Source organism: Huiozyma naganishii, chromosome 3 (genome assembly GCF_000348985.1).
Source record: "Huiozyma naganishii CBS 8797 chromosome 3, complete genome".
NCBI classification, from domain to species: domain Eukaryota; kingdom Fungi; phylum Ascomycota; class Saccharomycetes; order Saccharomycetales; family Saccharomycetaceae; genus Huiozyma; species Huiozyma naganishii.
Window position 1 is genome coordinate 559695 of NC_035924.1, and position 25164 is coordinate 584858.

Below are 25164 nucleotides of genomic sequence, written 5' to 3' on the forward strand. Positions count from 1 at the left end.
TATGACGATAAGTAAAATTGTAGGACTACCTGACATTTCATTTCTGACATTAAGACACCTGAAAAGCTGGTAGAGCTCTACAAGTACTCAAGACATTCCATTAAAGTTTAAGTTTAGTCTAATTTTCTTGGTGGTTTTCGTTAATTCAGAGACTACCAACACCGTTGATCAGTTTTGGCTGCAATCTCATCTTTGTTGCAAAAAGGTAGAAACTTGTATTCTTCTGTCAGAAAAAATAACGACACAGTATCTACAATATACACGCCAGGTAGAAAGCTTCAAACCTGATCTTTTCTAGAAAAATGGCGAAGACTGAGTCGAATACCATTTCTGTATTCACGAATACGGACAGTAACTTTCAAAATATTCTCTTGATCCCTGCCCAACAAACGAGGACAATCTTGAAAAAGCAACTACAGCTAGTATCATACCTTTAACCACATATACGGCATAAGGAAGAACATCAAAATGTTCTTGCACATACTATCTAATCAAAACATACTTTGGGTCCTACATGTTTATAATTTTTGTTTTGAGTGATTGCTTGAAATGGCGCCAATTGTCAAATAATATTAAACAATTCGTTTATTTCTCACTCTAAAGCTTAAATAATGCTGAATATAGAAAATGACTATTATAGGGGTGATAAGATATCATCATAGGCATAAACATTATATGAAACGAGAATGAAACGTGGCAACTATAGTGATACGTGGCAACTATGAAACGTATAACAATAGTGCCACGTATGTCGCACTATGAAACATAATCCTATTCTGAGAATATCTGGGAAATTCTCACATATATAAAGACTAGTTATATCTATAGTATCGGTCTCTATCTTTCTGGACATACAGAAGAGACCATCGAACCTTATACTTATATAGTATAACTAAGAAGTCAATTTATCTAAGTCATCTCTCATACTCTACTTAAAATGGATAGTCACGGCGAGAAAGACAATATCCAACAAGTTTAACCCTTGGAGTTTAACAGTATTCACACGTGCCTGGCCAGTTTTACAATTTTATTTATTGGAGATAAAGAGGCTCTTTTATTTTTTAACATAGCAAAACAGCAAGTATTAAATATTTCCAAAAAACATAAACAAATAATAGCATGTGAGGATAAATTGGGAACTCCCTTTGGGAATGGACTCATGACCCGTTACCCTATCTAATACAGTTCTGTGAACTATTATAAACCCGACATGTGAGTATACGAACTCGAGACATGCGAATGGCCCGTTATCCGGAACATATATAACCCCCAAGGTAGCTGCACCGACTTCTTTCAAGACCGTCTCTAAATCCAGGACCCAAGGAAAAAACCAGTCTTAGACAAGGAAGCACAACTGATATAACTACATACTTTACGTATACGGCGTAAATACACAATATCAGAGTCCTTACACATTTTACTCAATCACAACCTGCTTTAGCTCTTACATAGCACTTGTTGAAATTTGTGCGTCCTCCTGTGGGAATATCTGATGTATTAGTAACGGATACGCCGCTATATGATGCATTAGATACTTATGGTGGACATGTTGTGTACACCATACCAAAGAGGTGAATGGTGATGGGACTAGTAGGGTACTTCGGTATACCTAAATGATTTCCACATGAGCCCGTTATAGATAGTACGTCTGCGCTTTTCTATAGTAACTAGTAGTTTACATAGTACGATGATTCATTTTCATAGTTTAGAAAGCCTATTCAGCTAAGTCACCAGTCCACATCCAACACCTCATGATTTCCCCATGTATTTCCATTTGACTCGATAAGACATTCTTATCCTTATCCATACGCTTGACCATTGAACCCCATATTTCATTTCTTTCGTGCAAATCAGCAACGTCTGCCAATATGACATCTCGTAGTTGTACAGTATGGACAAAAGGTGGGTCGTTATTCTCTAGTTTAGATTTCTTTAGCCTGTCAATAGCATTTTCAGTATACAATCTAATCTTATCCTGTTCGATCTTATAACTTTTCACCCTTTTCTTAACAATGATAAACACCAATAAAGCTACAATAAGCCCAATAAGATGGTGCTGATAGGTCATAACAGTATTTTTGATATGACGACCATACCTGCAACCGAAGCCGATATATTTCCTGGAATGGGAGCGTAGATTGATACCAACCAATTCATCCTCCCTATAACTCCACGACACCTCTGGCATACCTTTCAATTTATCTAATACCGTACCCCACAACTGTTTACCCTCATACGTGGACCAGTTTTGATCTTCGATAACTTTTCTAAAATGTTTTTCAAATAGGATAGAACTAGAAATCCCACTCTCCAAATTGTTCTCTCCCTCACCACAGTTTTTCTCAGCGTTTTCCATCCTTAAATCCTCAAGGCAGCTCTGGAAGATATCTTTAAGAATTTCATCTTTTTTCATGTCTTTGATGCAATGTCCATTTATTGGAAGAAGACCGTTGAGGGACTTCCAAGATGACATGGCAATGTAACCAGCATCACATATGAGTCTCATGTGGGAAAAGCACATAGCATTTTCGGGACAGTCGATGCATTTGGGTGCATACTTTTCCAAAATAGAATCAAAGAATGATAGATCCAAGACGAATGTTTGATAAATTTGGATAAGACGATCAGGACACAGTTTTTTGAGAGGTAATTCGTGATGACAAAAACCGACTGCGATTCTTTGTTCCCGATACCATACTCCCCAAAGTACAACAGATGCAATTGCCACGAACTGTATACTTCCCAGGAAGACCGATTTCGCTCTTGCAAAGGAAATAATAGAGTCGCGGTTTTCAAGTCCATTTTCGGCAGACTTTTTTGGTGGTAATGCCTTTTTTTCAAGGTTTTGTTTTAGTATGACCTCCTTAGAGTCCTCATCAAGCTGTTTAGTTCCACTTTCCGTATTTACCTGCAAGGTCTCTTTGATTTCTGAATTCAATAACACCTTTTTTTTCCCGCTTGTCTCTCGATAAACAAATTGTGCCTCGTCCTCTTCTTCTGATAATACCTCTATGGGATGATCGTAGGAATTGTTATTAATAGGATGTTTTTGCGTTTCTCTGTCCTGGGAAAGGTCGGCCACATATCGACGTCTTAACTTGGTTTCATCGCTGTCCACTTCATCGTGGACTTTAGAGGGTTGGATTATTTGATGTCTTCCCTTTCTGTTTCTGTAATTCTCGTCGTTCTGCACCCGTTCCGTCTCCGATGCATTCTCAGAAAAAACCTTCGATGTCAACACATTTGGTGTGAATAGTCCATACGGTTCAGTATTACTATCCCTAAAAGGTCTATGACTGTCATCGATACGAGAGGTATCCTTCTTTGCGGGGTCCAATTTCTCGATCTCATCCGCCGAACTTACTCCATATTCCGATACTTGTTGTAATTGCTTGGCAAATTCTGGGGAAACTTTTAGCTTGTTAATGTTTGGTTTCAAAGTTTCAATGGCCACTTTATTTTCGTTGCGCGAGCCTTCTCTCAGCTCAGTCAATTTCGCTCTTTCAGATCTGAGAGTCTTCTTCGCCTTCTTTGGCTTTTTCTTCTTCGTTTCTGTGTCATCGCCTTGCTTGCCATCCTGTGTAGAATCTGTAGCTCTAGCTCTCTTTCTTTTTATGGGGGAACCCGTCTTATTTGTTTCAACGACATTAATTCCGTGATCATTAGGTTTAACATCAAGATGCCTCTTTCTCAGATCCTTTCTCTTGGGGACTATCTCTTTATTGAACAAACGAACCAATTGCTGTTTTTTCACTTTGGATGGTAATTCAACACCGTTTTCAACCAACACCCCTCTCAATTGGGAAACAGTCCAGGTCTTTGGGTCAAAATCATGCTCCAGATACTCCATAATACACACACAACAACGCACGAAAGTGCAGTCAGACCTCTACAGCGGGATCTTTTCGTTAAAACGCAGCGCCCATAAATTGGGTGGTGAATGACGTTTCCATCAAAATTGCTTCTTTTTAATTTTTTCCTTTCACAATTTTCATTCGTACTTTTGCGATTCCTGCGTGTTTCAGAATGGCACCGCTACAACTTGTCACAGCTCGTCGTGTCCGTCCCCGTAGGCTTCGAACCGCTTGAGGTACTCGCCCGACTGTAGCTTGCCATCAATCAGTGTTAAAATCTTGTCGTTTATTCTGCTCCCCGTTTCGTCGAACGCAGACTCGATATCTCTTGACTTGCCCTTAGATGTGTATATGGGGACAAACCAGAGGTACGCTCTTTCCCCCAGCTGATCTATCCAATTAGCCCATATCGTGCATTTCCTCCATATTGACATAAATTGTGGACCTGTTAATTTGATGACGTATCTACAATGGTCTTTAGGGTTTTTGTAACACACGTAGTACGGTTTTGGTTCCGCATTCTTCTTTGGTGTTTTCTTCAAGATAATGCCTTCCAATGACGTTAGGTTGAGCGATATCATGTAGATATGTGCCGTTAACAGCCCTGTAACAAATAGCGAGCACCACACGCTGAGAATATAGATGGCTATCAAATTTCCATCTCTTCGGAAGGTGTACACGCGGATGAAGGGGCTCATGCTAATCCACATGATGAGCAGTAGACAGTCCATGTACACGAGGAATTGGATAAATAGCAAATAATTCCCTGCCCCTATGAGGGTTCCCAGCCATCCACAGTAGTGGTCAAACTTGAAAACGCAGGAGCCAGTACGCCCTGAATGATGCGTTCTTAAGGATTTCACAGATTGGCAATGAGCACACCAAGTCGGGTATCCATTTTCATCGCATTGATAAATAAGTGGTGGTTTATTCACCTGTGGTGAGGTGAAGGATTCTGCTCGGGGATCCGTCACCTGGGCTGGAGGCAGCAATGTGTACGGCTCGATTGTTTTCTGTGCACCAGGCCCCACCAACAAGACCTGCACCCAAATAAGAAGCACGCAGATATCCAGCACCCCTATTGTGGCAATCAAGCCCACCGCGGTGGCCAATCTTCCATGCTGATGAAACAGTTTCTTGATTGCAAACTTATGAATATACGCCCAATTCCCGTAGATTAGAAGCCCGAATGCCACTGCGGGTGTCAAAAAGTCAAGGTGCTTCGACAACCATCTTAAATTCCATACAAATACCATGAATAATGCATGCTGTTGCCCACTTTACCGCAAACGACCCAACGTTAAGGTACGCAACATTCGATTGAAGAAGAAACTAGCAAAAAAAAATAGGGAAAATAGGCAAAAGAAGATGAATAAGTGAGACTGTTCTCTTCAACGATGGCGAGTTGTAACAGACACGAGACTTTACAAACCCAAAGCTGAACATAATATAATGGATGACTATGAGGAAGAGAACAGGGACATGTGTCCCATCTGTAAGACGGATAGGTATTTGTCACCGGATTTGAGATTTTTAGTCAACCCTGAGTGCTACCATAAGATCTGTGAAAACTGTGTGGACCGTATATTCAGTCTTGGTCCCGCTCCGTGTCCTTATAAACGGTGTGATAAGATTCTAAGAAAGAACAAGTTCAAGACGCAGATATTTGACGATGTGGAGGTGGAGAAGGAGGTGGATATACGGAAGAGGGTGCATAACGTTTACAACCAGACGCTGGCGGACTTCAAGGGGGATTTGACCGCTTATAATAAGTACCTGGAGGATATTGAAGATATAGTATACAATTTAGACCACGGGATCGACGTTGTCGACACAGAGCAGAAGTTAAGGGACTATGAGGAATTAAACAGACAGTTGATTTTGAACAACATAGAGAGAAGTAAACTGGACTCTGAGACTTTTGTTCAAAGGCAGCAGCGGGAGAAGGACATGAAGTTGCGACAGAGACAACTGGAGCGCGAAGTGGAGGAGGAGGACCGCCAGCAGAAGGAGTGGGCTAAGAAAGAGATAGTGAACCGTTTGGCGAACTCGAATGGTGTTGACGCCAGTGAAATCATCGAAGGTGTTAACAACTCGGTCAAGTTAAAGAAATCCTCTGCGAGGAGGAAACTAGACGACCTGAACAGGGCACTAAGAGAAAATCCAGGGTTCATGGCGTTGACGGCGACCGATGACAATCAAAGCAAGGGCACCATGCCGTTGACGACACCGTTTAACGGGGACAGAGATGTCGAGAAACGGTATAGCATAAATCCTGACCATTACAACGACCCATTTATCAAAGACTTGGAGTCGAACAGAGAGTACCTGGCTTCTGGGTTCAGGACAGATTACGTGTACGATAGAGTTCTCACAGAGGCATTCATGGGACTTGGCTGCATCGTATCAGAAGAACTAGCATCATAGAAGGAAACCATTACTTCTTTTACGTACGAAATATTATCACACAGAATTACTTATATATATAGTTGAAGAAAGAACGCACGGCAGTCGAACCGTGCATTTTATCTCCTTGGTTGGTTGTTGGAATTGGTGTATGTCAATGTTTGTGATCCTGGGTAGTTCCTATTCGAGGCCCCATGGGGTACATGTGTGTAAGTTTGCTGTTGCCGTACATTTGCCGGTGAATGGTTACAATGTTCCTCGTGGCTTTTCAGTTGTGGGTTTTGTTGCCAGTTTTGCGCCCCAGCACTGCTGTACGGGTCTGGTTCCCCGAGGGAAGTCTCCATGTGTTGGGTAAACCCATTTTCCTGGAACTGCGACGCCTCTGCTGCAGCAAGCTCGTTCGTCTTAACTGCCTCGTCATACGAAGGCGGGGCGCCCCACCGAGCCCTGGAATACCACTGTGATCGTCTAGGCGTGGGTCCTCGAACGGTGGCGGCGTTTGGCCCAAGTTATTCCTGTAGAATAGTGCCCTATAATCCTCGTCGTTCATTGCTGTTGTAGTGTCTGTGCAAGCTTTCTTGCGAGTGTCAGTGGTAAAAGTCCGACCAGTTCTTCTATCGATTCGACTTCTATCCACCAAATAATAACTTCAAAGAAATCACCCTGTGAACAAACCCTCTGTATTATATACCAGTCTGAGAGGGAGGGGTAAACATCCGATCACCACCTTCTACGTCCCCTAACCACACGGTATAACGCGTCTTGAACACCTTCTCTTCAATACACTTCAACGCACTTCACTTCAAACCCCTCCGAGCCCCACAATCCCCAAAATGACGTCATAGGCAGGGTCTTGGAGCGACGGTTTCTGGGTGTTGCGTTTTTAGGGCTTGGTCTGGAAAAGTTAGGGCTTAATACCATTAGGGTTTGGTACCATTAGGGTTGACAAAATTAGGGTTTGGAAGAAGTTAGGGTTTGAGTACTAGTTAGGGCTTGATTACGAGCTAGGGCTTGGTCCCAATTTTATTGTCCAAACCCACATGAGAAAGCGAGAGGAAAGAGATATATAAGACTGTTCATGGAGAAAGAGAAACTTCTTCGTGAGGGTTGTTCACAGTACAGCTCCGAGTTTCCGTGGGATGTTGACTGCACAATTGTCTGGTACTAGCTCTCTGCACAGAGGACTGCGTGCAACGACGGTGCTGGTTCCATGCAGGTTCAAAAGAACCAAGGCAAAGGGATCGGCCCTTTCGCCGCAGATGCAGAGAGTCGTGACGCAACTGAATGTTATGTCTGCTAGGAAGAAACAGCCAACGAGATTGAAACTGTCGAGTGAGGACTTGATAAAACATCAGACTATAGAGAAGAGTTGGAAAGTGTACCAGGACCAGATGGTGACGCGGCGACAAACTGCCTTGAGGAAACAGTACTATAGCATCAACGAGGCTATGGACCGGTTGAAGGAATTGAGTCCCGCTTTGTTCAAAGCTGCCAATGTCGATGAGAGTGGGAAACTGTTCCCAATAGACTTGAAAATACCAACAGACTACCCAGCTAATAAAATATGGTATTACGATTATAAGAAGACTACCTGACGAATGAGCCGGTAAAGAGTGGCTGTCGACGCCCCTCGCCCCCCCCTCCATCCTTTTTGTAAATATGTGTGTAAAATAGGGATCTTCGATGCATCGTATCAATAGTATTCGTTTCTCTATATAAGAGAGCTAATGCACTTTCAGAAATTTGGTACCCATTTACCAAGTTTCTGTTTGCCCCGTTTTTTGAACTGTTTATTGTATAATGCAATTTCGTCCCTCTGTAGCCGCTGTGTGTGCCCAATAAGGTTTGTGATTACATTCTCAAACAACAATTTATCTTGAGTGAGCAACTCCTGCCTCCCATTTAGGTCTCGCAACTTCATCGCCAACGAATCGATTTGATGACACAACTCGTCGTGGTACTCCTTTAACCCAATCGTATCTCGGTCTGCTATGCCCTCGGTAATCAGCGTCGGGATACGTGCCTCTTGCTCTTTATCTATCTCCTCTTGCAACGAGGCAGGCTGTGCTAAGCGTGGCGCATACTTGATCTTAAACCGATCCCTCAGCAATGGTAAGCTCCCAGCACCACTAGTGCTACCACTCTCCGAGTTAGGCTTCGCAACGTTTAAATGCTGCAAGATTCGAAGGTACAGAGAATCGTCTAATTGTATTTCACGAGTCTCTTGGCGTGTGGTACGTTTCTTGTCATCTACCCCCAAAATATGCAAAAGAGACTCTCTAATGTGGGACCGACTCCATATAAAGGGCTGTGACAGAATCTGGGCTGTCACTAACTGTCTATAAATTATTCTCGGTCTCTCCTCATTTAATATATCATCCAGTTGAAATTGCGACTCTGTATCAGGAGCCGATGATGTCTCCTCATTGGGACCAAAAAGTTTATCAAGACACTTATTCAACACGTTCGGTATATTCTTAGGTTCATCCATCAACGCAACCGCATCGTCATCCTCCTGGCCCTGCTCCGATTCCTCTGCAGCCTCAATGGACGCATCTGAAAAATTCCCAAAATCGTCATCGTTCTCTTCAACACCACCTCCACTAGACCTATCACTCCCACCCTCACTTCCCTCAAGAGACTGCACCTCACTCATCAAATAACCAACAGCAACTACACAGGACCCGACCTCTTCAAAACTTGGCCCATCCCGTCCACTGTCACCAAGTCCAGGTGCGAGATGGCTGGCCCTTATGTGGGCAAGATCTTCCGCACAGAACACGAAAAAAAAAAAGAGCACGTGAAACATTAAAATACGTTACCCGCCTGCTTCCATTTTTTTTCAAATTTTCCCGTTGTTCCAGATCGGGAATGTGTGTGTCCTGATCGGGGCAGTAATTTCCCGAAGTGGAAGGTGGGGCCACGTTTATATCAATCACTTTCCGGAAAGGGTATATTGCCTCCAAATCGGGAAAAAGGCTAAACAAAAAAATCGTGTTTGTTTTTTGTTTTCCTCTTTTGCTACTTTTTTTTTTCTTTTTTTCTTTTTGAAGTTAATAAGAACTTTTCAAGAGAGGAATTATGATTAGTGGTAAGATCTCTGTTCAATCTTTGATAGTGCTCGGCAATAAGACGACTAGGGACTAGTGTTTTTGGGGAGAGAGGTAAGGTAAGTGAAATAAATATAAAACGCAATTTGCTCTTACAACCTCTAACTTTCTCTTTATTGAGCTTCCTTTCTTTTCTTTTTTTGGTTTCATTCGGGTCAAAGCAACATGGATTACGAGGATGATTCATTCGAGGACTGGAATACGGGCAAGGGACAGAAGTTCATTGCCCTTGTCGTTTCCGACAACTCAGACAGTGAGAGTCGTCTAGTACAGGAAAGTGGACCGGTAAGACAGAGAATCAGCAGCAGTGGGACGAAGAGTCGGCAGAAACTGCACGATGAGAAGAAATCAACGGGTAAAAGAAGCCAGAGCAAAACTATAAAGAGCCAGAGTAGTAATAACAGTCCAAACGCAAACACGGCTACTCCAAGAACGAGCATTGCTGGGAAATCCGAGGAGAAGAAAAGGTGGTCGTTTATGTCTAACCATTCTTCTTCGTCCAAGAAGAGATGGTCATCTTTCACGCTGGACTCAAACACTGCGAAGATTGTTGCGAGCAGTCACAGTAGTAACAACAACCGACTTTCAGTGGTGAGCACCTCCTCAAGTAGTAATATAGACGGTCAATCCATTGAGGGACAGCCCCTCGAAAAGGCCTCCAACCGTTCCAGAACACACAGTCTGAAAAGATCGTCCACTGGTTCATCACTGAGACAGTTACTAAATAAGATTGTTACCTCGGAAAATAGCGAGCTCGATAAGGAGAATCAACCATTGTTCTCGTCAACGACTAGTTCAAACGCAAGTATCCGGACAAATGGTAGCAACAAAGGTACAAAATTCAAGAAAAGTAAACCTTCGATAACAGTTACGAACTCGGACTCCAGACAACCGTTGAAACCCTTGAGAAACACTTTGAACACAGTTGAAACGCAGAACAGCTTTAGAAGGCCCTCGCTCTCGTCAATGAACACAAACACATCGAAAAACTCTATGTCCATGCTGAACAGCTCAATGGACAACCTCAGTATTCATACCAAAAGACCAAGCATTTCGTCGATGTCCTCGTCGACATCACTATCCAAATGGAAATTTTGGAAGAGGCCAACCCAGTTGAATAACGGTGGCAACAACATACATAACCAAGAATATTATCAGCACAGCCAAAACCAAAGGCATAATCCAAACGTTATTGATAAGCAGACGGGGAAGAAGAAGCTGAGGCAGAAAAGTTCTCTGGCAGACTTCCATTCAGGCACAAACAACGACCAGCTTTCCTTCTACTCGAACATAGATTATACTGGTGGCCAACAGCTGAACGGAGCAAACACAACTTTGAACAAAAGGACGTCAACCTCCAGTCTTTCCCTTTCGATAAGCAGCTTGAAACATAGGTCGTCCCAACCAAATTTGAAACACAAAACATCGCATTCTTCGCTACCAAAATTCAAAAATAGGCGCCAATCAAATACTGGAGGGGATGACGGATCGAGTCTACTGACTATCAGCTCCTCCATGAACTCAGTTCACAGTAGCCACTCCAATGGCACCACTAATACCAATAACATATCGCTACCAGTGCCTAACGCGGTTTCCAGGGACAAAATCAGAGCCAAACTGAAAAATTCTGCGTCGCTGCTGTCGTTGAACTCTAAAATCCCCATGGAAAAGAAGTCCTACGACGATAATATGCTCAACGAGATATTGGACCTTTGTACCGTCAAATGTGTCATTGAGCCAGCAGAAATTGACTCGAAAAAGCATCAACATCTGGAAACCTTGTCGTCAAACCATTCAATTCAAATATCACAACATGTTTGGAGATGCACCTCCAGTTTGGATCAATCGCAAACCATCATCTGCAAGAAAATACCACTACTTTGCGACTTCAACGAGATGGAGTCCTGTTTGAAAGAGTTGAAAATTCTGAAGTTGTGCACAGGTACCCCGGGGTTACCATTTTTAATCCAAAACTATATCATTCGCAGTGCTGACACTAATGAAAACACGCTCTATCTTTTCTTGAAAGACATGGGCGATCCAATTACAGAGCGCGAAGTAAAGAACTGGTCTACATGCTTAAAGATTTTTTGGCAATGTGCTCTCATTCTGTATGTGGCAGAAACTAAGTTTCAATTTGAACACAGGAATTTGACCTTGGACCACATTTTAATCGACAAAAACGGAACCATCACTTTATGTGACCTGTCAAAGGCAAGAGCAAATTACTACTCCAACGACAACGTCATATATACAAGACTGGATCACCCAGCTTTTTTCCAGGGTGGAAGAGACTACCTGTTCGATATCTACAATTCCATGCGTTCCATTTTCATAGCTAAAAACGAACATTGGAATCATTTCGAACCAGGAACAAATTTGCTCTGGTTGAGGTACCTGGCAATTATGCTACTGACGAAGAACAAAGATAGAACAATGATGGGTCCAGGGAGAGACCAACTATTAAAGCTAACCGTCTTACTAGACATGTACCCAGCTGCTAGTACGAAGAGAAGCAATCATCTCTTCAATAAAAGGAAGGAAATAGAAATAAAGTCCACTGGGGACTTGATGAAATGGAAGTAATGGTAGGCATATTGCCTTTGCTATTAAACACACACACACACACACACACACACACACACACACCCTCTCACATATACATTCCCGGCGCAACTGCCAAATATATTTGTATACCTTCAATAATAATAGACATTATTCTTATTACAATTGTTTTTTGTTCAATGAACTGAAATTTAAGTTGGAAAACAAATAACGAAAAGCTTTTGAAGCAAAGTAGGTTGAAATTGAGGGCAGCTTGACGGAGGAAACCGTTGGAGAGATCAAGCGGGCTTCACAAGATGAAGCTGGTTAAATTGCCCTGGTGGAAACACCGAGAGGAGTTACGGGATTACGAGGTGTATACAATTGACGTTTCTCCAGATGGCAAGAGGGTAGCAACGGGAGGACTAGATGGGAAGATCAAGATTTGGTCCGTCGACACCATACGAAATATTGCCAACGGCAAAATCTCCAGTGGAAATAATTCAGGAGATGATGATGAGAAGCCTCTTGCCAATATGGGCCGACACACAGGATCTGTTACCTGCGTTAAATTTTCTCCGGATGGGAAGTACTTAGCCAGCGGTTCTGATGATAGAATCCTGTTGATATGGACATTGGACAAGGATAGGGCAAGCCAGCCAGTATTTGGTGCTGAGCATGATCAGGAGCATTGGACCGTGAGGAAGAGATTAGTGGCACACGATAATGATATTCAAGATATTGCCTGGGCACCTGATTCTAGTATACTCGTGACTGTCGGGCTCGATAGGTCTGTTATTATTTGGAACGGAGCAACATTTGAACGTTTGAAAAGGTTTGATGTCCACCAATCGCTGGTGAAGGGTGTTATATTTGACCCCGCTAACAAATACTTTGCTACGGCTTCGGACGACAGAACATTAAAGATATTTCGTTACCACAAAACCGGAGACACCTCTTTCACCATTGAACATATTGTCCATGAACCATTCCTGGAGTCTCCTTTGACAACATATTTTAGAAGACTATCATGGTCTCCTGATGGACAACACATCGCTGCACCTAACGCAACTAACGGTCCTGTCACATCTGTTGTTATTGTGAACAGAGGGACATGGGACGCAAATATTAGTTTAATAGGTCATGATGCTCCCACAGAGGTTGCAAGATTTAGTCCAAGATTATTCGAAGCCAGACGGGGCTATAAAATCGAGGGTGGTGGCACCACTGATACCACCAATGGGGCCGTAGACTCTGTTCTCGCTACTGCTGGCCAAGATAAAACATTGGCCATTTGGAGTACGGGGAAGCCAAGACCTCTGTTTATTGCGTACGATATTGCGATCAAACCAATAACTGATATGGCCTGGACGCCGAAGGGGGACATACTATTCGTTACTTCGCTGGATTCCACAATTACAGCACTATGTTTTAACAAGAACGAATTGGGAATAATGATCCCACTCGAAAAGAATATCGAACAATTGCATAGATACGGCACAGACAAAGATTCATTGGACTTCCCAGAAAGTGTAAATCAAATACTGTTAGAAGAGAAGGCAAATAAACGAAAAAGGGAAAGAGTAGAAGAGTTAGATGAAAGGTTTGTCCAACCGAATGCAAAGAATGAGATTGCCAAACCGCAACTTGAAACTTCAACAAAAACCAGCCTAAATAAATCTCCTGCATCATTGAAAACAACAGAGACCATTAATATTTTGATACCGAAACGGAAGAAAGATCTGGCAAAAATGAACAAGACTACTATGCAAAACGGTAAAAAGAGGGTAGCTCCTACACTATTATCGATTACCCCTAGTATACCGTCTGCAAAAAAGGAGAACTCTCCTATCAAACCAAGTTCAAGTCCTGTGAACAACATCTTACCTAAACCTACTGGTTCTATACCGTTGAAAAAACCACAATCCGCACAAATTCCTAAAAAGTTGATCAAAAAATTGAGTATGCCATCTATCGATATACCAAGGCTTGGTATGCACACATTAATTATGGGAACTAGAGAGGGTACCAAAGAGAGTCTCTTTGAAATCCAGGAAAGTTCTTTTTCTGACGTGGAAACAAACCCAGGGGGAGTACATCCCGAAGTTGCAGAGGAAGAAGAGGAGGTCGAGCATCTTCTGACTTTAAACTCTAAGTTGACTGCAGAGAAGGTCTATTCTGAAGAACCAAACACACGATATCTGCAAAATCCTGGCGTAATACCAGACACAGATGTTGTACTCACACAGTGCGGGTCCCTCAAAAACTTTAACACGCTCGAGATACGAAATGGTGTTGAGCGTGCAATACAACTAGATTATACAGCTCTGCTGGAGAACCCGACTAGAATACTGGGTTATTGCATGGGTAAAAGGACAATTGAACTGTTTTTCCCAGAAGTGGTTATCTGTGTGTCTGGATCCATAAGCTGTTCGTGTTGGTGTCTGGCGACCGCAGTAGGGTCTATCTACCTAATCTCGCATAATGGCCAGCTCAAATACCCTCGAATCAGCCTTGGTCATAAAGTGATTAAAATGATCACACAAGATTCCTACCTAATTGCCATTACGGAGCGAGGACTGATCTTTTCTTGGGACATCAAGAAGTTCAAATCAATTCACAAGAACGTTCCTATTCTTTCTATCCTGAACAACGAGCCGGTGCAGGGACATCGGGTGAGAATTAACAAAAGCATCACAAATTGCAGCATAGACCGCGATGCGGACCAGTCGCTGATTATCCATATGACAAACCCAGTTAGTAAGTACGCATGGCGCTCGTCTTTGGGGTGTTGGACAGAGCTTAACTGAACGAACAACTGTGACTAGCATAATTTAGATATTCTGTAGCGATGCAGAATGAGACCTTGTACAAATAACAGCATCACTCTCATCTCCGGAGTCACCACTACTTACCCGCCACGGCATAAGTTGCAACTTGACTCTTATTTCAGATGAAAGTTTTGAACTTTTCAAAAGAACCCCTTAATCAACGGAGTTCCGACTGTCATATCTTCTAACGTTTAGTTCAATTGAATTGTACAGAAGTACTCCAGTAGCTTGTAGGATTGCTTCCTTTTCATTGGAAAATGGTGGACGGGAAACAACCAAAAACGCTGTACGATAAAGTGTTCGACGCACATGTGGTACACAAGGCGGATGACAATGACTCCTATTTGATTTATATCGATAGACACATCGTCCATGAGGTCACATCACCACAAGCGTTTGAAGGTCTAGTCAATGCTGGGAGACAGGTGAGAAGAACAGATTGTACACTGGCTACTGTCGACCACAACATTCCAACGGAATCTCGGAAGAACTTCAAGTCGACTGACACTTTCATCAAAGAACGCGACTCTCGCTTACAAGTGAAGACTCTTGAACAGAATGTCAAAATTCACAAAATTCCATTCTTTGGGATGACCCAGGCGGAACAAGGTATCGTCCATGTTATTGGTCCCGAACAAGGTTTCACCTTGCCGGGAACAACCGTTGTTTGCGGGGATTCTCATACCTCCACTCACGGAGCTTTTGGTTGTCTGGCCTTTGGGATTGGTACCTCGGAAGTTGAACATGTTTTAGCAACCCAAACAATCATTCAAACCAAGTCCAAGAACATGAGAATTTTGGTTAAGGGAAAATTGAAACCAGGCGTCACCTCTAAGGATTTGATGCTCCATATTATCGGCGTAATCGGTACTGCAGGAGGTACCGGCTGTGTGATGGAGTTTGCTGGTGAAGCTATCGAAGATCTTTCTATTGAGGCCCGTATGTCTATGTGCAATATGTCCATCGAAGCTGGTGCGAGGGCTGGTATGATAAAGCCCGACGAAAAGACTTTCCAGTACTTGAAGGGTCGGCCATTAGCGCCAAAGGGTGAGGAGTGGGAAAAAGGTGTTGCGTTTTGGAAAACTCTATTTTCTGATCCAGATGCAAAGTTTGACGAGGAGGTAATCATTGACGCCAACGAAATCGCACCAACCATTACCTGGGGCACGTCTCCACAAGATGCGCTACCTATTACTGCCTCCGTACCAGATCCTTCTAAAGTTGACGACCCAACCAAGAAATCTGGCATGGAAAGAGCCCTTTTCTATATGGGCTTGAAGCCTAATGTTCAGTTGGAGTCTATTGAGATTGATAAAGTATTTATTGGTTCCTGTACGAACTCTCGTATCGAGGACTTGAGAAATGCTGCTGCTGTGGTTAAGGGTCACAAAATTGCTCCAAATGTTATCAGAGCCATGGTTGTTCCAGGTTCTGGTCTGGTTAAGAGACAAGCTCAAAAGGAAGGCCTTGACCGCATTTTTGAAGAGGCTGGGTTTGAGTGGAGAGAGGCAGGCTGCTCTATGTGCCTAGGTATGAACCCAGATATTTTGCAACCCCATGAAAGATGTGCATCGACATCGAACAGGAACTTCGAGGGTCGTCAAGGTCCCTTAGGTCGTACTCACTTGATGTCGCCAGCAATGGCAGCAGCAGCCGGTATTAAAGGTCGTTTGACCGACATCAGGAAGTTTGAGTACAAGAACGGTGATATGGCGAAAATTGAGGTGGAAGAAACGGAAGAGGATCAAGTTTTGCAAGATGAAACTTATGATCACAAAGAACCAACTCAGCCTCCAGAGGCCACAGAAGATGCTGCGAATGACAAGGTTGATGACATTCCGGTTTCTACTTCTACAAAGGTTGCATCTGCTCCCGCGGGTATGAAACCGTTCGTAACCCTAACTGGTATCGGTGCACCTTTGGATAAAGCAAACGTTGATACTGATGCTATTATCCCTAAACAATTCCTAAAAACAATAAAGAGAACGGGTTTGAAAAATGGGTTGTTTTACGAATGGAGATTTACCAAGGGTGACGACAATAACGATAAACCGACTGACTTTGTGCTAAATGTTGACCCATGGACTAAGGCAGAAGTTCTAGTTGTTGGAGGAGACAATTTCGGTTGTGGCTCTTCTAGAGAACACGCACCTTGGGCCTTGAAGGATTTTGGTATCAAATCCATCATTGCTCCATCTTTCGGTGACATTTTCTATAATAACTGTTTCAAGAATGGACTGTTGCCCATTCGCGTGGAAAAGAATATTATCACTGACACACTGCTCCCGATCGCCAAAGCTGGTGGTAAGTTAACCGTGGATTTACCAAGCCAAACAATTTCTGATGAAAAGGGTAATGTTCTAGTTGACAACTTTGAAATCGAGTCCTTCCGCAAGCATTGTTTGGTCAATGGTTTGGACGATATTGGCCTAACGTTGCAGTTGGAGGACTACATTACCAAATACGAAGATATTAGAAAAACGAAGTACTCTTTCTGGGAAGGAGGATCGTCTTTGTTGAATTCTGCTACTCCATACAAAGAACAAAAGCCAATCAGCACTTACAACTCTATCCACCAAAACTGGTGATTAAGAAGCTGCCGCTACATATTTATTTAAACAAAAGTATTTATTTGAAGATCTAGGTGATTAGAAATAAGGCCATGCTGATCAAACAGAACAAGATGCACAGAAGATGATCTATCTTTATACTACGAGTGAGTATACAACACATTCTACTTTGAAGAGTTTCTTGATCACAATTGAGATAAACGATGGCCGTGTATAACCACCGTCAACGAATTTTTCGGCACCCTGAAAGTGTCAAGTAAGATCACTTCTAGACCTTGTTACAATGAAAAATTTACATCATTAAATTTACACAGTACTTGAATTAAAAAGAGTATATACCAGCTCGGAATTGTCATTTTGCTTCGAACAAATAACCATCTTAATCAAATGTAAAGGTCGTAAAGCCACTATGCGTCAGAATAGCAGATTAGGCAAAGCCAAATGGATTAGCGACACTGGCATTCATTAAATTAGCCTGTCCCTGCTGCTGCTGCTGCTGCTGCTGCTGACCAGGGCCATTACCAAACCCAAACCCAGTTGGTTGTGTTTGCAAGGGCTGCTGCTGCTGCTGCTGTTGCATCGGTTGGGGTTGAGATATGAACGTGTTCTGCAAACCCTGGCTTATACCTGTGACAGCAGCATTCCCAATTTGAGGTTGTTGCATAACACCTCCAGTAAATTGGTTTTGAGCGATGGGGGCCACGCCACCAGTTCTCTGCAATACCACACCAAACTGCGACTGAGGTTGGAAACCACCTGTTCTTTGTAGGGGTAACGCCCCACCTGTCATCTGCATCGGTTGTTGTTGCATCATCGGTTGCTGCTGAACCATAGGCTGCTGCTGAACCATGGGTTGTTGTTGCATCATTGGCTGTTGCATTGTGTTGAACGAAGTTTGTGGTGCTTGACCCATCATATTTGCACCACCCGTTAATTGATTGCCAAATGTTGTTTGCGGCATCATATTCATATTGGCATTACCTGTCAGTTGATTTCCAAAGCTAGTCATAGGCATAGCCCCGCCAGTAAGTTGGGTACCAAAACTGGTCTGTGGCATACCACCTGTCATTTGCAGGGGCATACCACCCCCTGTTGTATTCATAGGAACAAGACCGCCTCCCGTTCTTTGAACAGGCAGAACGGATCCTAATGGAGGTAAACCAAATGTGGTTTGAGGAATGGCTCCACCAGTCATAGAAACCGGTAGCAGACCACCTGTCTTTTGTAAAGGAATCAAGTTCCCTGTACTCTGAGCACCAAATGTTGTCTGAGGAATTGGACCACCGGTTGTTGCAATAGGGATTAAACCGTTACCAGTTTTCTGTACTGGTAAGATCCCGCCAGTCAATTGCGTGCTAAAAGTAGTTTGAGGCATTCCACCTGTTCTTTGCATTGGCATCATCCCTCCTGTATTAAATGGCATCATGAAAATCCCCGTAGCCATAGGTAGAATATTGTTACCACCTGTTTTGAAGGGATCCAATGGAATCAAGTTTTGAGGTCCACCTGTATTTGTTGGTGCAATAAAGGTGCCTGTTCTTACAGGTTGCAAGTCTTTCAAATTCGGTTCTGGGGCTGCGTTTGGAAGGTTCGTTTGGTCGTTGGATGATTGCGCCTTCTTTGGCTCCAGGGGTTCCAGGTCCAATAAGTCTTGCATGGACCCTGTGAATTCAGTATTCTTGCCACTCAAGTCGGGCTGAGATCTGGCAGCCGGTTTCGCTGTCCAACCATCGTCGTCAAGAAGTGCCGAAGATGCAGCTGGTGCTGTGGCCTGTGGCAACAATTGTTGTGCGACATTCGGTTGCGTGCCGGTCATCGCTGCAGCGTCTACACGCAAGGAGCCGTCCGGCTGCGAAAACATGTTACCGCCGGTCGCTGAACCAGTCTGTTGACCCTCTCTACCAAATTTGTTGTCCAGGTATTTCATCACCCTGACGATATCACCTTCGCGTAGACCCAACGTCCGTAGCATTGACTGGTTGATATCTGACATCATATCTTCAGTGATTTGTTCTCTTTCGAAATTGATGGTGTACCTTTGACAGTTACCCACATCGACACCAGAACTCAAGAATAATTCAAACCAGTCGTATTGTTCTCCACTCTTCTTCGTGGAGCCAGAACGTTTCATACCTGCGCCACCTGTAGAGCCTGGTCTGGGTGGTTTCGCTGGTGGTAGTTCCTTCCCCTCCTGTATTCTGAGCCTTTCTTCATCCAACAGTTCTCTCGCCTTCCTTAACTCATCTAACTCCCGCTCCCGTACTCTTCTGTCCCGTTCCTTCTCCTCATGATCCCTTAGGCGTCTTCTTCTCTCGCGCTCGACCTCTCTTGGGTCTCTGCCGTTAGACGAGGACCCAGCGCGGCTTCTCCCGGAAGTTGCCTTGTACTTGTCCAGGCTGAATCCTGTCACCCTCTCCACGTAGACTAAGTCGTCGTTCGATAACTTGTTGGCAGCCACGGCGATCTTAACACCGTTGGATTTGTGCAAGTGAATCTTCCCATCTGCCGAGCCGATGAATTGAGCCTCGACTTTGAAAGTCCCACTTCTATCGACCCACAGACGAGATTTTTTGGGGTCTGGGAAGTTCTTCTTCGAGGACCCACTCTCTTTGCTCATGGATGAGGACCGTTTCTTTCTGTGTGAGAATGACGATAGTCTACTTCTTGATTTTTTATCTGTGGATATTTCTTGATCCGCATCGTCCTTCCAGTCCCCACCTAGAGCAGCATCGGATGACCTGCGGTTAATGTGCTCCGAGCCCTTCGCTGGTGACTTGTTCATTGCGCTTCTGGACATTTTTCTGATCGAGTTGAAGAACCCAGATCCTTGGTCGTCCTTGCTCTTTACAATCTCTACGAACTGTGCTGGGACAACCCCTCGCTCTCCCGTACTGACAAGCTCGACCATCCACCAATCCTTAGATTTTTTATCGTTGATGATGTATACTGCGTCGTCCTCCTTGACTGTCAATTCGTCGTTTGCTTCCCCTATAAAATCGAACATGATCCTAGCCCTTCTTCTCGGTTTCGACGCCATCTCTACCTCCTTCAAGCCGGCGCCCTTTTGAGCACCTTTGTACTCGCCAAGGACAGCCATGATCTCTTTAGAGGTGTCGTTATTCCCAGTATGCAGTTCTATGTTCTTATACGGGTCGATGAACTCCAAGAACACATGCTTCTTTTCGTTATCGTACGAGACGAGCTTGTCAATACTCCATTCCTGCGGCGAGCCCTTGTTCGGAATGAAGCTGATCTTATTGTGGCCCACGGACAATTTCGCCTTATGTTTCTTGCGGCCCTCAATCTCTTGGATATTCCATGTCTGGTACGACCCACCGTCATACTCGTCACTGCTTCTTCTGTCCCCACGAGCACCCCTACCGCCAGCTGCGGGCATCGACCCGCGTGGGTCGTGGTAACCCCCGGCATCGGCATCATCGGCATCATACGACATTCTGTTACGCGCCCTCGCTCTCAAGTCGTCACCAGCCCGACTATCTCCGTGACGATCGTCATGCGGGGAAGCTGGATCTTGTGCGACGGGTCTCGTTGGTTTTGGAGGTGGAGTTTCCTCCCTATCTGGTCCTCCGGTCGCCTCGGTTGGATTCCTCACAGAATCGGCAACATATTTATCTCTTGCAGCATGCTGTGGTGGTGGTAAGAACGCAGCAGTTTGTGCCGGGGCAGTGTTCGTCGCTGTAGTAGGAACGGCCACTGGCGCCGCTATGGGGACTGCACCTGCACCTGCACCTGCGCCGGCACCGGCACCAGCCAATGGTTCCACGTAGTTTCCTGGAACAAACCCTACACTGCCGTCCCGCTGAGACCTCACCAGCAGCCAGTCCGGGTCCTGAGCGTCAAACAGGTCGAAAGTGTCATTCTCCTTGAATGCCAACTCCTCGTCCGGGTTCTGCGGTTGGTCGTAGTCGTACAGCGCCCTCCATTGGCCAATCACGGGGCTCTCCTCAATGTAATTCGAGGGCACAAGCCCCGAAGGTTCCTCCACATCCGACCCAATCACCCTTTTCTTCACCGTCCACCAGTCGTCCACGTCGGATTTCTGCAGCAGATAGAGCATATCGTTCTCCCTGACGGCCAATTCCTCCTCTGTCTGCGGCTCATAATCGTAGACGGCCTTGTAGACCCCTAGAAACACAGTCATGGTACCTTAACCTCTGTAGCAAGCTGCTGCTCTCTCTCCCTTTCTATCAGCGTCCCTATAACGTTAAACAGCCGACAACTTTCGCACCAAATAAAGTGTAAAAAAAGAAAGTGAAAGGGACAGTAATAAAAAACTGTACAACCTTGTGTATACGTCTATCTCCCACACAGAGACACGAACCTTGTGCTATACGGGGCTCCCTCCAACTCTTATCAACTACTCTAGGAATCAAAGGCCGTAACTCTCTTTATAAATTTTTGTATTTGAGCAAGAAATAAAAAGAAGACGGGTAACTTCAGATCTCATCTGGCGGTGGCCTGCGATGACCAGCTGAATCTGGATCTCTCTCTTGATGAGCTGTTGCCTCAGCTGTGACTCGGTTGTTCGTCTTCTGCATGCAAGGTCTTGCAGACGTGCTGCTTCAATTGCTTCCAGCGGTGCGGGCCCTGGAACTTCGAGGAGCAGCGTTTGCAAACAAGCACTTTCTTCACGATGCGGCCCGCGGCGTCCACTCGCTGATACGTCGTGCGTTGTTGTTGTTGTTGTTGTTGTTGTTGATTCTGTTGTGTTGTATCGTGGTCCAGTCGCCCCGCCAGGACCTGGTGCATTGCACTCTTCTGGGGCACAAACATGTCGTATATCTGCAGCGTGTTCTCGCACTCGAGCGCCTTGTGGAAGTAATGCGCGAAGTCCACGCTCGAGAGAGATTCCAGTTGCTTCCGCGGCACGTACCCGCCCAGCAGTGTGTGCGAAAGGTCGTACTCCACTTTGCTCGCCTCCACGGGGTTCACCTTTACGTCGCCCATGTAGCCGTGCACGTTTATTCTCGGCTTCCCATCCTTCTTCGTGTCCGACTGGGGGTCATTGCTGCGGCCCTGCTCCAAGGGTGCAGTGAGCTCAACAAGCTCCTCAGGGGTGAAGACTACGTCCTGCGATTTCTCCACTGCGGACAGCGCACTTATAATATCGTAGTACGACCTGTTGTTGCGTCTCTTAGTCTGTTTCTCTACAGTCCCTGGATTCTCGTGGGGATTACCATTCACAGTCCCTGTAGTATCCACACTGCTCATAACGCACAACTACTACACACTCGCTTGCTTAGTCTGTCTCTCTCACTCTCTCCCATAGTAGAGACGTTGTTCAGAGTGAAATTTAATACAAAAATAATATTCACTATAAGAGTATCGTTTGCTAAGAACACCACAACGTGTAGAAGAGATAATATAAATACAAACAAACGACCATATACGACGTATACATTTTTCAATGGTTGTTTGGAACTTTAGAGTTTTATTTGTCGAAAGTATCGTCAGTTTCGCCGTAGTTTGCCGCGTTCCTCTTCCGTATGATCGCGTCCGCGACTCTGGATGCGATCGCATTGCTGCCGCCCTTGACGGCGATTTCTTCAATCTCGTCGCTCTCGTTGAGATCGGAAGCGGAAGTGCCAGTCGTGGTTGCAGAGGTCACAGAGCTCTCCGATTTCAACCCGGATAATGTAGAAAATATAGGGATGTTAGACAGCGAGTTGTCGCTGTTGACCAGCGAGATGGCGTCCGAATCGTGTCTTTCTTGTTCCGCAGCGTCCGCACCTTCGGGAACCGACGTATTGGGGAGCAGGTCCTCCATTTCCTTCCCCGAGATATGTCTTTTCCTTGGTTTGAGCAAACCTGCATTTTGCTGCTGTTCTGCTTGCTCCTCATTCTCTCGGTCGATCTTGAACTTATCGTTCATTTCACTGACAAAACTGTGCGACTCAAACCCGGGGAACAACTTGCTACCAAACTGGTCCACAATATTGACAATCCGGATGGTTAGCGACCTTCTCTCCTTCTGTAAGTCCTTCAACCCGTTGGGGGAGGTGATGGACACGTATAGAGGCCTCAACGATTTCACAATGTCCATACCAATGTCACCAACCACAAGGGCAGAGTATGTGACAACGACAGACGCAATGTACGATGCGAGAAATATGAACCACCTGTGCTGCGATCTATCCCTGAAGTAGTACGTTATCAGGGCGGACCAGAAAATGTACAGCAGCGGGGCGAACCCCATAGCAATGAGAATCTTCCACGTTGCTATCACATCGTTCGCCTTGATCTTTACGGTAGACTTCGCCAACGCGGTTCTTGCCTTCTCCCTCGAGATTCTTTTCGCTAGTAGGAAAACGGGCGAGAAGAGCAACAACCCAGGCAGAGCAAGCGTAAAAGAGATAATGATCCGTACAGACCTGTACGCCAGCAACCAAGTGTTTTTCACGAGGTTGACCTTTGCCGTCTCCACGAGATGATCTGGAATGCTAAAATGTCTCAGATGTGCGTTATACTTCAAGATATCCTCAGTCAGCTGTATCATCTTAGGGTCATCTTTGTAAGTCTCGTACCCCTTGACGAGCCTTCTGTTCATTTCCACGACCATGGGCAACGGCAGTTGTCCGTTGAACTGGGTTGCGTACAATCTCCGCATCGCTTGCACAACGATCAAAGTCTCATAATCACCGCAGGTCACAGTCACCGCTTTCAGCCCCTCCGTTATCGTATCCAAGAGTTCCTTCACAGCCTCTCTGTTCGTCTCTGGATTGTGATACCGATCGACAAGCTCCTTGGGGATCTCAATGGGTTCTCCAAACTCAACGACAGCTCTAGATCTAAATTTATGCGGGTGGAAGTAATTCATCCCACAAGGGACAATCTTCACGTTGGTCCCCCTGTGCGCATCCATACAACCAAGAGCCATTATAGCCACACCAGCCTTCAGGGGCAACAGGTCTGTTCTATCGTGCGAACCGCCCTCAGGGAAAATCCCAATACACCCATTGTGTGCTAGATGCTCAAACACTTTCTCGTAAACCAACGATTGGTCCACTTTAGCCGCATACTTGTATGGGGTCCCCTTGGCAAGCAAATTTTTGATCTCAGGTTTATGTGTACCTTTAAACTCCTTTCTGATGTACAAAGAGGTGTCGCTCTCAACGGATTGGATAGCCACGTTTCCCATAGCAGATTTCGGGCCCGCGATGAGTCCGCCAGGTTCGCAGTCCCTCGTGAATTTGGTACCGACTCCAATAATGTGTTTAGGGTTCTCTGAATCCAGTTTGATCTTCCCATCCACGTATTTCAAGTTATCCTGCGGTCTAACAACGCCAATGGCCATAACACACCTCGCCAAAAACCCAACAGACAACATCTTCAAAGAGGATTCGGCAATGAGAAAAGATATCCGCCTGTTCACGGTCTGCTTCACCTGGTCCATGAGTATCACTGGGTCGACAAATTGGTTCGCGTGCGGTGCTGCGACGAATATCACAGGACCCTCCTTTGGGATCTTGAATGCGCTGCGGGGCCTGATCTCTCTAAAGAGCAGTGGAAATATTCGAGAGCAGCCACACAATAAATCGTACGTCCACATCCGCCACTGCGGCGGCTCCTCGTACTTGAACTGACCATTGCTCCTCATATGCGGCGCGAGCCCAGCGGACTTGGTGGACGGCACGCCCGTCGCGGTGTGCGTTCCGCTGCTGCTCGGTTGACCCTTGCCAATCCCTCCTTGAGCCTGCAGCCTCTTATGTTTATCACTGAGGGGACTCTCCATCTAATTAGCTGGGGCAGGACCGGGAAAACTCTCTCGCAATTCTCCCTGAAGCGACGCTGACACCGTTCTTGTTGGTCACTGTTCACTGCTCCCCCC

The 25164-nt window shown here is 45.0% G+C and overlaps 12 protein-coding genes across 12 annotated transcripts; 5 read left to right on the top strand and 7 right to left on the bottom strand.

Moving 5' to 3' along the window:
* Positions 1–1714: 1714 nt before the first annotated feature.
* On the bottom strand, positions 1715–3850 carry HEH2 (Heh2p; the record flags this gene model as incomplete). The annotated part of the gene is made up of 1 exon (XM_022606999.1): positions 1715–3850. One exon carries the CDS (start codon positions 3848–3850, stop codon positions 1715–1717), a length of 2136 nt encoding a protein of 711 aa, XP_022463639.1.
* A 195-nt stretch (positions 3851–4045) lies between these two features.
* On the bottom strand, positions 4046–5110 carry PFA5 (palmitoyltransferase PFA5; the record flags this gene model as incomplete). Its single annotated transcript, XM_022607000.1, has 1 exon — positions 4046–5110. One exon carries the CDS (start codon positions 5108–5110, stop codon positions 4046–4048), a length of 1065 nt encoding a protein of 354 aa, XP_022463640.1.
* Positions 5111–5306: 196 nt separating this feature from the next.
* Positions 5307–6281, top strand: TFB3 (TFIIH/NER complex subunit TFB3; the record flags this gene model as incomplete). Its single annotated transcript, XM_022607001.1, has 1 exon — positions 5307–6281. One exon carries the CDS (start codon positions 5307–5309, stop codon positions 6279–6281), a length of 975 nt encoding a protein of 324 aa, XP_022463641.1.
* A 98-nt stretch (positions 6282–6379) lies between these two features.
* On the bottom strand, positions 6380–6604 carry CMI8 (Cmi8p; the record flags this gene model as incomplete). Its single annotated transcript, XM_022607002.1, has 1 exon — positions 6380–6604. One exon carries the CDS (start codon positions 6602–6604, stop codon positions 6380–6382), a length of 225 nt encoding a protein of 74 aa, XP_022463642.1.
* A 795-nt stretch (positions 6605–7399) lies between these two features.
* MRPL28 (mitochondrial 54S ribosomal protein mL40) lies at positions 7400–7855 on the top strand (the record flags this gene model as incomplete). The annotated part of the gene is made up of 1 exon (XM_022607003.1): positions 7400–7855. The coding sequence occupies one exon, from the start codon at positions 7400–7402 to the stop codon at positions 7853–7855; it is 456 nt and encodes a 151-aa protein (XP_022463643.1).
* A 140-nt stretch (positions 7856–7995) lies between these two features.
* On the bottom strand, positions 7996–9069 carry LAA2 (Laa2p; the record flags this gene model as incomplete). Its single annotated transcript, XM_022607004.1, has 1 exon — positions 7996–9069. The coding sequence occupies one exon, from the start codon at positions 9067–9069 to the stop codon at positions 7996–7998; it is 1074 nt and encodes a 357-aa protein (XP_022463644.1).
* A 466-nt stretch (positions 9070–9535) lies between these two features.
* ALK2 (protein kinase ALK2) lies at positions 9536–11956 on the top strand (the record flags this gene model as incomplete). Its single annotated transcript, XM_022607005.1, has 1 exon — positions 9536–11956. One exon carries the CDS (start codon positions 9536–9538, stop codon positions 11954–11956), a length of 2421 nt encoding a protein of 806 aa, XP_022463645.1.
* A 275-nt stretch (positions 11957–12231) lies between these two features.
* On the top strand, positions 12232–14724 carry HIR1 (Hir1p; the record flags this gene model as incomplete). Its single annotated transcript, XM_022607006.1, has 1 exon — positions 12232–14724. One exon carries the CDS (start codon positions 12232–12234, stop codon positions 14722–14724), a length of 2493 nt encoding a protein of 830 aa, XP_022463646.1.
* A 278-nt stretch (positions 14725–15002) lies between these two features.
* Positions 15003–17333, top strand: KNAG0C02900 (3-isopropylmalate dehydratase; the record flags this gene model as incomplete). The annotated part of the gene is made up of 1 exon (XM_022607009.1): positions 15003–17333. The coding sequence occupies one exon, from the start codon at positions 15003–15005 to the stop codon at positions 17331–17333; it is 2331 nt and encodes a 776-aa protein (XP_022463647.1).
* Positions 17334–17742: 409 nt separating this feature from the next.
* SLA1 (cytoskeletal protein-binding protein SLA1) lies at positions 17743–21477 on the bottom strand (the record flags this gene model as incomplete). Its single annotated transcript, XM_022607010.1, has 1 exon — positions 17743–21477. One exon carries the CDS (start codon positions 21475–21477, stop codon positions 17743–17745), a length of 3735 nt encoding a protein of 1244 aa, XP_022463648.1.
* A 365-nt stretch (positions 21478–21842) lies between these two features.
* On the bottom strand, positions 21843–22547 carry LDB7 (Ldb7p; the record flags this gene model as incomplete). Its single annotated transcript, XM_022607011.1, has 1 exon — positions 21843–22547. One exon carries the CDS (start codon positions 22545–22547, stop codon positions 21843–21845), a length of 705 nt encoding a protein of 234 aa, XP_022463649.1.
* Positions 22548–22767: 220 nt separating this feature from the next.
* SCT1 (bifunctional glycerol-3-phosphate/glycerone-phosphate O-acyltransferase SCT1) lies at positions 22768–25068 on the bottom strand (the record flags this gene model as incomplete). Its single annotated transcript, XM_022607012.1, has 1 exon — positions 22768–25068. The coding sequence occupies one exon, from the start codon at positions 25066–25068 to the stop codon at positions 22768–22770; it is 2301 nt and encodes a 766-aa protein (XP_022463650.1).
* Between the last annotated feature and the right edge of the window lie 96 nt (positions 25069–25164).